Source organism: Otolemur garnettii, unplaced genomic scaffold, assembly GCF_000181295.1.
Source record: "Otolemur garnettii isolate 467f Iridium unplaced genomic scaffold, OtoGar3 scaffold00059, whole genome shotgun sequence".
In the NCBI taxonomy this organism is placed as follows: Eukaryota; Metazoa; Chordata; class Mammalia; order Primates; family Galagidae; genus Otolemur; species Otolemur garnettii.
In genome coordinates, this window is record NW_003852454.1 from 7,193,211 (window position 1) to 7,206,204 (window position 12,994).

A 12,994-nucleotide genomic window follows, 5' to 3' on the forward strand; every position below is an offset into this window, starting at 1 on the left:
CAGGCGCCCGCCACAACGCCTGGCTATTTTTTGGTTGCAGCCATCATTGTTGTTTGGTGGCCCGGACTGGATTCGAACCCACCACCTTAGGTGTATGTGGCTTGGTGACTTGAGCCACAGGCGCCGAGCCTGATAGAGTTTTTTAAAAACATTAAGCAGGTCCCAAGTTTGTAATCACTAATATAGAAAATATACTTATCAGTATATTGATACTGATAGTGATAGTGGCTCAGTGGGTAGGGCACATGCCCCATATACGGAGGGTGGCAGATTCGAATCTGGCTCTGGCCAAACTGCAAACAAAAACAAAAAAATAGCAACAAGAAAATAGCTGGGCATTGTGGTGGGTGCCTGTAGTCCCAGCTACTTGGGAGGCTGAGGCAATAGAATCACCTAAGCCCAGGAGTTGGAGGTTGCTGTGAGCTGTGAGCTGTGATGCCATAGCACTTTACCAAGGACAATAAAGTGAAACTCTGTCTCTAAAAAAAGAAAAGAAAATGTACATATCTAAGTACTCAAATGTCGTTTTTGGTATTTTTTATTATAGAAGTAAAGTGAGCTACGTAAAACTAGTGGGATATTGGACACTGTATTTGAGGAACTAATGCATCAGTATTTAGTTTGATGGAAGTAGTTGCAATTCTCAGTGAGTTCTCAAGGTCCTCATCAGATATTTTTATTCTAATTTTACTTTTTTTTTTTTAAAGAGACAGAGTCTCATTTTGTCACCCTTGGTAGAGTGCTACGGCAACACAGCTCACAGCAACCTCTAGCTCTTGGGCTTAGGCAATTCTCCTGCCTCAGCCTCCCGAGTTGCTGGGACTACAGGCTCCCACCACAACGCCCAGCTATTTTCTTGTTGCAGTTTGGCCAGGACCGGGTTTGAACCCACCACTCTCGGTATATGGGGCCGGTGCCCTACCCACTGAGCCACAGGTACCGCCCTCTAATTTTACTCTTAATAAGCTTCATTCTTGAAAATAGTGGCTCACAAAAGTCGGTGCTGCCAAAAAGCAAGGCCATTAATAAAGTGTGATTGTGAAGCAAGTGATATTTGTCTCTGGGAAGAGAGGGCCTGTAAAAGTCCAGTAAAGAGACAAGTTCTGGGTGGTGCCTATGGCTCAAAGGAGTAGGGCACCGGCTCCATATGCTGGAGGTGGCAGGTTCAAACCCAGCCTGGCCAAAAAAATAAATAAACTAAAATAAACTTAAAAAAGAAAAAAGACAAGTTCTATGTCAGATTGCAGCTCTATGCATTCCATTTGAAAATTGGCAGGTTTATTTATGCCGACTGAAAATGGAGAGGCAAATGCACCAAAATATTGATTACTTTCCTGGAAGTCTTAAAATCTGTTTTCAAATTCCTATATCAAATTGTCAAGTAAAGCTGCATATTCTTTGCCTGTCCACAGGACTGGGTTTAGCAAACATATTGAAATGCATAAAATTGTTTGCCTTAATTTGAGCTTGCTGTAATTTCTGTTTCATATGGAATGCTACCATGGTTTGAAACACGGTATGAATATTTTCACTTGAAGATGCATGTTGAACTCATTTAAATTAGTGGTTAAATTCACTACAAATGCTAAATGTGTAAGCCACTTTTCATCATCAAGTTCTGGCACAAATTTGGTTTTTGATACCATAAAGGACTTGATGACATGTCACAAATCATAAAATCTTTTCCACATTTGGCCTTGACTTAACCATCTTACTTCTGAGAAGTAAATGCTGTTACCACAGTCAGCATCAATACTTTTAAGGAGGCTGGGCCAGGTGGCTCACGCCTGTAATCCTAGCACTCTGTGAGACTGAGGCAGGCGGATTGCTTGAGCTCAGGAATTCAAGATCAAATGAAGTACACTGTGACATTATTAGTTCAGTAATAATGGGCAAGAGCGAGACCCCATCTTTACTAAAAATAGAAAACAAACAAACAACAAAAAAAAACTAGCCAGGCGTTGTGGTGGGCGCCTGTAGTTCCAGCTACTCCAGAGGCTGAGGCAAGAGGGTTCAAGAGTTTGAGGTTGCTGTGAGCTATGACACCACAGCACTCTACCCAGGGCAGAGTGATAATCTGCCTCAACAAATAAAATAAAATAAAATAAATTTACAAGTCTCCCTCTTTTACTTTACCAGTGCTGAGGCACCATAAATAACTATGCCAGGTATGTTAACAATGGACAAAGAAGTTTTTTTTACTGCTTCATATAAATCTCTTGACTTAGTTATGTCTTTTAAAGGCACTAAAGATGCCACTTATTTAATGACTTTATTTTTATTTTCTTGCATCTTGCATTTTTGGCTGGGGCTGGGCTTGAACCCGCCACCCCTTTCAGTGACTTTGTATTTGTTATTAATACCTCTGATAAAAATGGCAAATGGGGCCATATTTGTAGCATCAGGGCTGTCTTCCATCTCCGAATCATAAAATTTAAAATTAGCAGCTTTAGTCTTCAAACTTCTTTTGACAAATTTTCCAATTTCTTCAATTCTCTTGGGTATAGTTTGGTGCAGCAAACTGAATTTAGAAATATCCCCCTTTCTCAGGGCAAATTATATCCACCATGCTTAATAAATACATGGCTTAATAAATTCACCATCAGTAAATGGTTTTGACTTTTTTGCTTAACTCATTTAAATTAGTGGTTAAATATGCTATCACATAACTAGCTTTTATTTTTTGTTTCTTTTGAAATAGTCTCACTTTGTCACCTTGGTAGAGTGCTGTGGTGTCACAGTTCATAGCAACCTTAAACTCTTGGGCTCAAGCGATTCTCTTGCCTCAGTCTCCCGAGTAGCTGGGACTACAGGTGCCTGACACAATGCCCAACTATTTTTTTTTTTTTAGTTGGGTTTCTTTTTTTTTTTTTCTGAGACAGAGCCTCAAGCTATCCCCCTGGGTAGAGTGCCATGGCATCACAGCTCACAGCAACCTCCAACTCCTGGGCTCAAGCCAGTCTCCTGCCTCAGCCTCCCAAGTAACAGGGACCACAGGCGCCCACCACAATGCCCAGCTATTTTTTGGTTGCAGCCGTCATTGTTGTTTGGCGGCCTGGGCTGGATTCAAACCCGCCACCTTAGGTGTATGTGGCTGGTACCTTAGTCACTTGAGCCACAGGCACCGAGCCTGCCCAACTATTTTTAGAGATGAGGTCTTGCCCTGGCTCAGGTTGGTCTTGAACCTGTGAGCTCAGGCAATCCAGCTGCCTTGGCCTCCAAGAGTGCTAGGATTATAGGCGTGAGCCACCTTGCCCAGCCTTCCATAACTGCCTTTTATAACGTTATGTCTGATTTGTAATTTTCAAAAAACCTATTTGTTGAGTAGACTTTTTTTTTCAGTTCTGTTACTTTGTCCTTGTGACACAACCCTTCCTACACATTGAGTTTGGCAGCATGTTTTTGCATATAATGCCTTTTTTCTATCCATAGTCTTTGAAAACTTGTAGATTCCCTACAAATTAACCAGCGCCTTACTATTTGCCTCAACAAAAAAAGTAGTGATTTGTCCACTTTTCCTTGAACAACCTTCCTTTATCCATAATTTTTCTTTCTGGGGGTTACGTTTTCTTTTGAGATGTTGTAGATTAAAAAAAATAATACATAAGGAACTATATTTGCTTTTATTAGGCAAATTCATTGACAGGAAAATAGAACAAGGTTTGAGCCCTTTCACATCCTGGCTGTCGATGCAGGGAGAGGAGGTGGCTGACTGTAAAGCTTGGCAGGTGACATGTGAGGGGCCGCTGGGGTGTGGAAGTGCTCTTAATAATCCGGTATAAACCCTTACCTGACTCTAAACAACATCAAATGCTTAACACTGCAATGGTAGGTTGAAATATTGATCAGGTCAGGTGCTGTGGCTCTCACACTCTGGGAGGCCAAGGCGGGTGGATTACCTGAGCTTAGCAGTTGGGGACCAGCCTAGGCAAAAGCAAGACCCTGTCTCTAAAAATAGCTGGGCATTGTAGCAGGCACCAGTAGTCCCAGCTACTTGGGAGGCTGAGGTAAGATGATCGCTTGAGCCCAAGTTTGAGGTTGCTGTAAGCTATGATGGCACAGGACTCTATTGAGGGTGACAAAGTTAAGATTGTCTTAAAAAAAAAAAAAGGTATTATCGATAATCGCTGCCTCGACAAGTCACCCTGAGCACATGTAACATCTGATGGTGTTAATTCGAATGACTGCACTTCAAAGATAACACACTGGAAGCCACACACGGTTGTAAAACTGAAGCCACGTGTGCATATAGCTAGAGTGTACATGTTTATTTTATGTGATAGTGTGACAGTGTTGTCGTCTACAGAGATCATGCTTGAGAACTGTGCAGTCAAGTTCCACATACAAAAAAATCTCATTTTAAGTTTATAATACTGTGTTGGGCTGCATTCATAGCCATCCTAGGCTATCCGTGGCCCACAGGCTGCAGGTTGGATACCTCTGATTACAGCTTCTCTTTCTGTCAAAAATTCATGGACCTGATGATGGCTAAGTTCACAAAAACAAATACATTGACATTATTAGTTCAGTAACATGATAGGTTCATGGATTTGAGAAAGTGCCTGCTGGTATATGACAGTGAATCAGCAGCCTTCAGAACCGTTTCTCCTGAACTGTGAATTTGATCAACTAAGCCTTTTCCTGCTCCACATTTACGCTTTACTATTATCAGCTCTGGTATATCTCGGCAAATTCCACTTCCGGTTGTACTAAATTTCAACTTTTTTTTTTTTTTTTTTTTTTTGAGACAGAGCCTCGAGCTGTCCCCCTGGGTAGAGTGCTGTGGCATCACACTCACAGCAACCTCCAACTCCTGGGCTCAAGCGAGTCTCCTGCCTCCGCCTCCCAAGTAGCTGGGACTAAAGGCGCCCACCATAACGCCCAGCTATTTTTTGGTTGCAGCCCTCATTGTTGTTTGGCAGGTCCAGGCTGGATTTGAACCCGCCACCTTAGGTGTATGTGGCTGGCACCTTAGCCACTTGAGCCACAGGCGCCGAGCCCTGGCCACATTTCTTTGGCTGCTACAAACACAATACTTTGGCACAATGGCTTTCTTTGCTTGTTGGCCAACAAACCACATGGAAACTTTAGTTACGGTCAGTTATACCCTCATTTTTATTTTTTACTTGTGTCAAGAAATTGGGTGCTGAAATACCCTGTCTTAAATACCCAAGTCTTTTGACTGCTACAATCCCGTCAGTTGGGAATATTGTGATAAATGTGTGGTAATGTTGACATATATTTTTTTCTAACACAGCTGGAATGTCACTGCAAAATACAATGTTTAACATCCAATTTTATAACAATACATATAGTTCACAGTACCATTATACATGGAGGCACTTGAAACACACTTTAAACTGCATCACTACAATTTGTAGTGCACTCAGCAGCATTGCTAAGCAGAGGACCATGTTGAGGTCTCTGTCATAACTGAACTTACAGCACAAAAGTAGCCACAGACAATACGTAAGCATGTGAATGTGGCTCTGTTCCAAAAAACATTTATGGACACTAACCTTTGAATTCTTTATTATTTTCGTGTACCATAAATTATTTTTCCCCAATCACTTAAAAATGAAATACAAACACAGCAGTGGGTGGGAGTTGGCCTGCAGACTAGTTAGCCACCATGTGATTAAGTGGAAATTAACATTCCTGGGCTAAGGATAGCAGCAGTCTGCAACAGTCGCTCAGCAGAGGACAGCTGCCCTAAGGTGTCTAACTTGAGTCAGTCTTTGAACAAATATCCTCTGATGTACTGAAGAGATTGTGGAATTCCTATCACCACAGTCTACCCCGAATTTTTTGTTTTCTATCATGAATCTGCCAGGGACAATTTCCAATCATAGTGATCTGTCGCCTTGAATATGGCTACGTTGTAATTCAAACAATGCTAGCAATAGAAAACTCCACTATGAATTTCTGTCAACTTTCATTCACTGTTTGACATTCAAACGCCCTTCTGGAAGCATTTGTTCATTTGACACTCCCTCCATTTTATGGCCAACATGCAGCTTGTGAAGTATCTGGCTAGTACAGAAACTAGTTTGTGAATTCCTTTTTTCCCTTTATTGCTTTTTGTTCTGATTATACATAGTATATGAAAGAAACAAATTGTTAAAAATTAGGAAAAATCTTATTCACAGTATTAGTGTTGATATATGTCTTTCTATTAAAAAAAAATTACACTTTAACATAGTCGTGATCAAACTAATCGCACAGCTTTTAGTTATGCCCTCACTTCAAACTTACTTGCTCCATCTTAACTTATTGTGAAAACCTTTCCTTAGCATTTCACTGGATAAGGAGCCTTTACTCTTGATTGCAGTCTGTCTCCTACTGTAGGCTACAAAATTCCCTTACACAATTTAAAAACTGAACAGTACCACACCTAAGGGGGTGGGCGGGTGGCAGTTTAGGAAGCCGGAAACACTCAGTTCACCTTGACACACACATTTGAAGGCCCATGTCCCTTGGATAAAGGGAAGAGAGCTTACATGGTACTTTCTCAGAAGGAGAAATCAGAGGGACATCCAGATCCACAAAGTTGGCCAGGCACAATGGTTCACAACTGCATTCTGGGAGACTGGGGTGGGTGGATCCCTTGACTCAGGAGTTGGAACTCAGTCTGATCAAGATTGAGACCCTGTGTCTACTAAAAAAAGAAAAATTAGCGATATGTTATTGGCAGGAACCTGTAGTTCCAGCCACTTGGAAGGATGAGACAAGAGGATTGCTTGTGCCCAGGTTGCTATGAGCTATGATGATGTTACAGCACTCTACCCAGGGTTGACTAGAGCCAGACGGTCTCAAAAACAATAAAAATAGGTCCATAAAGTCCAGACATAGTTCAAAAAGGGAGCCATTCACTTGACAAACACATACTGCACTGTCAGGTATAATCTGCTCTTTGTATATACTTACTATCAATTGTTCTGCATTTCCCATCAGAACACCAAGCCCAGTATCTTTAAGATTTAAATGCTAGATGAAAAAAACCACATGGTGGCAATGTTTTAAATGAATCTGGATTAGCAGTATAAAAACACACTTTAAGGGCATCAGAAACTGAAAAACAAATGAGGAGAAAATTCACTGTATTTTTCCAAGACTCCTAAGTCCACATGCATACCAATAAATTATAAGAAAAAGTTTATTTGCTGATCACTCTTTGAATCTTGGAATTTCCCACATGATACTGATATATAATGCCAACCCACCATTATGGTAAATATCAGTCATTTTTGAATCTTCATTAACACTTGAACTATTATATAAATGAATCAGCAGTAACAATTGAAAATTCCTTTTTACTTCTCATAACATTTAACCTCCAGAAGTTTCAATCATCCAATGTTAAATGTCTAAAGTATCCTCCTGGGTGAAAAGTACGATAATGGTTTTTACCTGGTGGTGAAAAACAGCTGCAGTTTAGCCATTAAACCTGCAGTTAACGGTGAGCCTTCTATCCAGCAAAGTAATTAGGGAAAGCTGTGGAATCTAAAATGGAAACTAGAAGAGACCAGGAAAAAGAGGGAACGTGAGCCCAACCGCTGCAAGCTGGTATGCACCCCTGTATTTCAGAAAGGACAGACAAGCCAAAATAATACAAGTTGCTTTGCTTACTGACTTGACCAAATAGTATGTTTTTCCTACAAAAATACTGTCAAGGGGCTGGGCATGGTGGGTCATACCTATAATCCCTGCACTCTGGGAGGCAGAGGCAGGAAGATCATTTGACTTTAGGAGTTTGAGACCAGCCTGAGCAACAGTGAGACCCCAGCTCTACAAACAAGAAAAAGCAGAAATATTTAGCTGGGCAATGAGGCGGGAAGATCCCTCGAACCCAGGACTTTGAGTGAACTGACACCACAACATTCTAGCCTGTGCAGCAGAGTGAGGCTCTGTCTCAAAAAAACAAAACAAAACAAACAAACAAGAAAATCAACCTTGCCAAGGGTTGCATTTCACTGTACCTAGTATAGAATCAGCCCATGAAACAAAAACTGCACTTTCAGAAGAAATGCTGTGCACAGTAGATTCAGAGTCACTGCTTGCTTTTTCTTCGTCTTTTTTTCTGTGAACCTGTAGGTGTTTGAGTCTCTTGTATTTCTTCTTTTACACTGGATTTGGGCTGTTTGAAAACTATTTCATTATCTTCATCATCATTCATTGCAGCCACTTCAGATTTTCGTTTCTCCAAAAATGCTGGTGTACAAACTGGTGTGGGGCCCTGCATTCAGTAAGTAAAGATCATATCACATTAACACATACATGTAGAACACCGCTACTTCACCCCAGAAACACCATCTCCCCTCTACTTTTACAAGTTGTGCCAGGTTATTTTAGGGTTTTTTTCTCCCTTTTAGTGATACAGATGGAGATATAAAGAGCTTAGATGCTTATCAAACTTAGTATGGAAATTCACAATTAATTAAAACATAACATGCTCCATTACAAGGTACTAGACAGAAAATGCCTAAATTATTAGTGAGGATCTTACCCAAATGTTAAAACAAGATTTAAACTCTTTTTTTTTTTAATTAAATGATAGCTGTATACATTAATGCAAACATGGGGTACAGTGTAGTGTTTAAACTCTTAACCAAGTAAAAAAATAATCTTAACAAAGTGATAGTAGCAGAAATTGCTCTTCCTTCTTCAAATTACTTCTGTAATATCTGGTGCCCAAGATAGTGAAGACATTTTACCTGGCTATCCACAGTCTTTTCAGGAGTCTGAGGAGTGCCGGAAACCTGTTGTTTCTTTCTCTTAGGTAAGACCTTCAAATACATTTTAAAAGATGATCAATTTATATATCAATCAGCTATTGTTGTCTTGAATATATTTTCCTGCTTTTCTTTATCTAATAGTTTGCATGTGAAATGATAAAATTTACCTGGTTATTTGAAAACGTCTAACAATCAGTTTTTGAAACCTTTTCCCACTAATTCTGTAAATCTTAAACGAAGAAGTTATAAACCAGCTATCTCACATCTTTCCTTTTTAAATTTACCATTAAATCCTCATACATGTTAACAGTAAATCTTCCCTAAATAACAGATTATTTCAATTTCAAAAGCAGTAACTCCCCACTACAATAGGGTGACCAGACTTCCCACTTTTCAACAATTTGTCCCGCCTCCTGGGGCGTTTTAAAGAAGTCCCGATTTTGGGAAAGCATGCATGAATGGGCAGGAGAACAAGAAGGGAATATACGGTTTTCGGCTGCCATGTGGCTATTTCACCAAAATATGAGTTTTATATTATTTTTGTTAATTTTATAATGTTAAACTGTAATAATAACAACAAATAATTGCTGAGAAGTGATTACTGAGACTGCTTATCAAAGTTTGCATTGTAGTCAGGCCCTGCCCCGCCCCGCCCCCGCCGCCATGTCGTCCTGCCTTACCGATGTTAAAATCTGGTCTCCCTACACTACAACGAATAATCTCAAGTAAAGGGCAAAAACACAAGAGGGGCCTGAGGGAATGGCAGAAGCTGTAGAGGCTGAATGGAGGGCTAAAAACAGACTTTGCTCATTCACAGAATTCTGAATTCAGGAGGAACTAGGAAGAATGTGAAAAGGTGGGCCCTGGAGGACTAACCTGACTAAATTTATGGCAAACAGCCTACAATAGCGGCAGTGCTTAAACACCCCTTTTTAAGCTTCACAGTCTCACCTCCCAAATGGTTCATCCGAGTACCAGGGCCTAAGACCTCAAAATAATGTTCTTGTACTGTTAAAGATAGTATTTGGGATTTGGGCAAAGAATTAACAACCAGGTTATTGCTTTGGGAAGCTGAGGCAGGAGGATCACTTGAGGCCAGAGTCTGAAACCAGCCTAGTCAATAGAGCAAGAGCCTGTCTCTACAAAATAGTAATACTTAACAACCAGGAACTGGGCCAAAGAATAATTCAGTCTTCTAATTTTCTGCTAAGGTTTAAAGACCTAATATACACTCTGGGAGGCCGAGGTGGGTAGACTGCCTGAGCTCAAGGGTTTGAAACCAGTCTAAGCAACATTTCTAAAAATAAATAATGATAAAAAAATTTAAAAAAAGATTGAATATACTTGGGAATAAATGCCATCTCTTACCAACTAATTCACTTCCCTTTTTTTTTTTTGAGACAGAATTTTACTACGTCATCCTCAGTAGAGTGCTGTGCCATGCCATCACAGCTCACAGCAACCTCAAACTCTGGGGCTTAGGCGATTCTCTTGCCTCAGCCTCCCAAGTAGCTGGGACTACAGGTGCCTGCCACAACACTGGCTATTTTTTTGTTGTGGTTGTCATTGTTGTACAGCAGGCCCAGGCACGTTTGAACCTGCCTGCCCTGATGTTATGTGACTGGCGCCCTAACCACCGAGCACCGCATGCTGAGCCTAATTCACTTCCTTTAAATAAGCTGAAAGGGTCTACAGAAGACACAAACAATCTCAAGACTTAGACTAGCAGTTCTCAACCTGTGGGTCGCAACCCCCTTTGGGGGTTGAACAACCCTTTCACAGAGGTCACCTAAATATATCCTACATATCAGATATTTACATTATGATTCATAACAGCAGCAAAATTACAGTTATGAAATAGTAACAAAAATAATTTTATGGTTAGGGGTTACCACAACATGAGGAACTGTATTAAGGGTCACAGCATTAGGAAGGTTGAGAACCACTGACTTAAGACAAAAAGAACTAATACTTTCAACTATACAAGCTACACACTAATGTCCTGAATTCCTGATTTGTACTAACAAGAAATACAGCTCTCCTCTTCATACTGTGACAAGTGAAAGACTCAGTAAAGCCTTCTTATTCTCATTTCCTTAAAAGGAAGAAAAAATTGGACAAACAACTGTGCTAACTTATCTTTATCTAAGTAGGCTTGCTGTATTTCAACCTTTGCTCCCTGACTTCACAGAATTCATGTTTACTGGCTAATTCTGATACATAATTTAGGAATACCTCCAGTTTACAAGAGTATGAAACAAAAGTTTACCTGGAATGGAATAAAAAGAATGGGTAATTTACTGTCCTGATTATTTACTGACAGCATATAAAAATCAAATATTTAATTCTGGTAATGTCACTGCTCTGGTAATCTGAGACCATCACAGTTTAATGTCAATAACTTAAAATGCAGATCCTGAAAGTCACACAAATCAGGTAACCCCTTTAAAGGCATTTCCTCTTTCATATAATGAAAATAACAGGCTAACAGGATGAAAATATAATGAAATAACAGGATATTCGGATCTGTTCTCATAAGCATTTATGAAGAATCCACCATGCAATTTTTTTTTTTTTTTTTTAAGAGACAGAGCCTCAAGCTGTCCCCCTCAGTAGAGTGCTATGGCATCACAGCTCACAGCAACCCCCAACTCTTGGGCTTAAGTGATTCTCTTGCCTCAGCCTCCCAAGTAGCTGGGACTACAGGTGCCTGCCACAACTATTTTTTTGGTTATAGCTGCCATTGTTGTTTGGCGGGACCGGGCTGGAATTGAACCCACCAGCTCTGGTGTATGTGGCTGGCGCCCTAGCCACTTAAGCTACAGGGGCTGAGCCCACAAGGCAATTATTTAAAAAATTCAGTCATGGCCAGGTATGGTGGCTCATGTCTGTAATCCTAGCACTCTGGGAGGCCAAGGCAGGTGGATTGCCTGAGCTCACAGGTTGGGAGACGGGCCTAAGCCAGAGTGAGACCTTGTCTCTAAAAATAGCCAGGGTTGGTGGAGGGTGCCTGTAGTCCCAGCTACTTGGGAGGCTGAAGCAAGAGAATTGCATGAGCCCAAGAGTTTGAGGTTGCTGTCAGCTATGATGCCACAGTACTCTACAAAGGACGACAAAATGAGACTCTGTCTCAAAAAAAGAAAATTCAGTCATAACCTAGTATGTGATAAGCACTGGGCTAGATACTTTATATAATTATAATGATAAAGGCACATGTTATTACTGGTTAGGTACAAAGCCCCCCCCCCCAAGAAAAACCACACAAAAAAAAATTTCATGAAGGAATATTTACCAATGGAGGAAAATTGTAATCAATTCCTTTTTTCTCTAATTTCTTCCTGAGTAACTTTTCCTTCTTTTTAAATCGCTTCTCCATCTGTAGTCTTTGTGTAAATGTCCGTTTCTGATTATACCGTGTCACTGCCGGATGTGATGGCTGTTTAAATGGCATTTTGCAGCCCTTAAAAAGTTCTTTATGTACTTTTCCAGGTGGCACAACACGACCTATTTTTAAAAAGGAAAAAAGAAAGTTTTTAACTAAGAGGTTGGGAAGGGATTTTGTTAACTTTAGAATTTCCCCACAGCCATTTTCCATGTCACAATCAAAATGATGAGGCTCAATCTTGTATCAAAGTAACATATCAGCCAATATTATCCTAATGGAGTTAAGGCTTTAAGATAGAAGCAACAAATGTTACCCTCTCTGTTATTTTTCAGACACAGCACAGCACTGATTTGCACTTGTTGTTGTTGTTGCGGTTGTCATTATTGTTTTAACTGGCCTGGGCTGGGTTTGAACCTGCCAGACTCAATGTATGTGGCTGGTGCCCTACCCACTGAACTACAGGTACCACCTGATTTGGCACTTATGACTGACACCTTTTAAGTTACCTGCCAGCCCATTTCTTCCTGGCAATGGCCTGCTTTTAATTTCAGAATGAGCCCATGACTCCAAGTAGGACACTCAGATTCTCTCTCATACTACTTGGGCAGCCTTGGCAGCAGATGCCTATGAACTTGGATATCTGGATGGCCATACACCACCACTGGGTACAGGGAAGCCAGAAACTCAGCTTTACCTCCCCAAGGCCTTGAGACCTAGATGGGGTTCTCAAGGGGGTCCAGTGGAATACAAATTAGAGGCTCCACCTGCTCCTGCATGCAGAATAAACTTGTAACCACTGTTGTCTCTATTCCTTATATCTTCCCTCTTGTGAAAGAGCTGCAGCCTATACCATTTAGGCTTTTTTTTTTTTTTT

At 40.6% G+C, this 12,994-nt stretch overlaps 1 protein-coding gene across 1 annotated transcript in view; it reads right to left on the minus strand.

Annotated features, from left to right (window-relative positions):
• Positions 1 to 7,138: 7,138 nt before the first annotated feature.
• The window catches only part of NIFK (nucleolar protein interacting with the FHA domain of MKI67), a 21,264-nt gene continuing 15,408 nt past the window's right edge, over positions 7,139 to 12,994 (minus strand). The window contains exons 6-8 of the mRNA XM_023514809.1: positions 12,028 to 12,239; positions 8,715 to 8,786; positions 7,139 to 8,236 (exon numbers count right to left, since the gene is read on the minus strand). Coding sequence (XP_023370577.1) covers positions 8,051 to 8,236; positions 8,715 to 8,786; positions 12,028 to 12,239 — 470 coding nt within the window. The 3' untranslated portion in view covers positions 7,139 to 8,050. The remainder of the gene's footprint in view (positions 8,237 to 8,714; positions 8,787 to 12,027; positions 12,240 to 12,994) is intronic.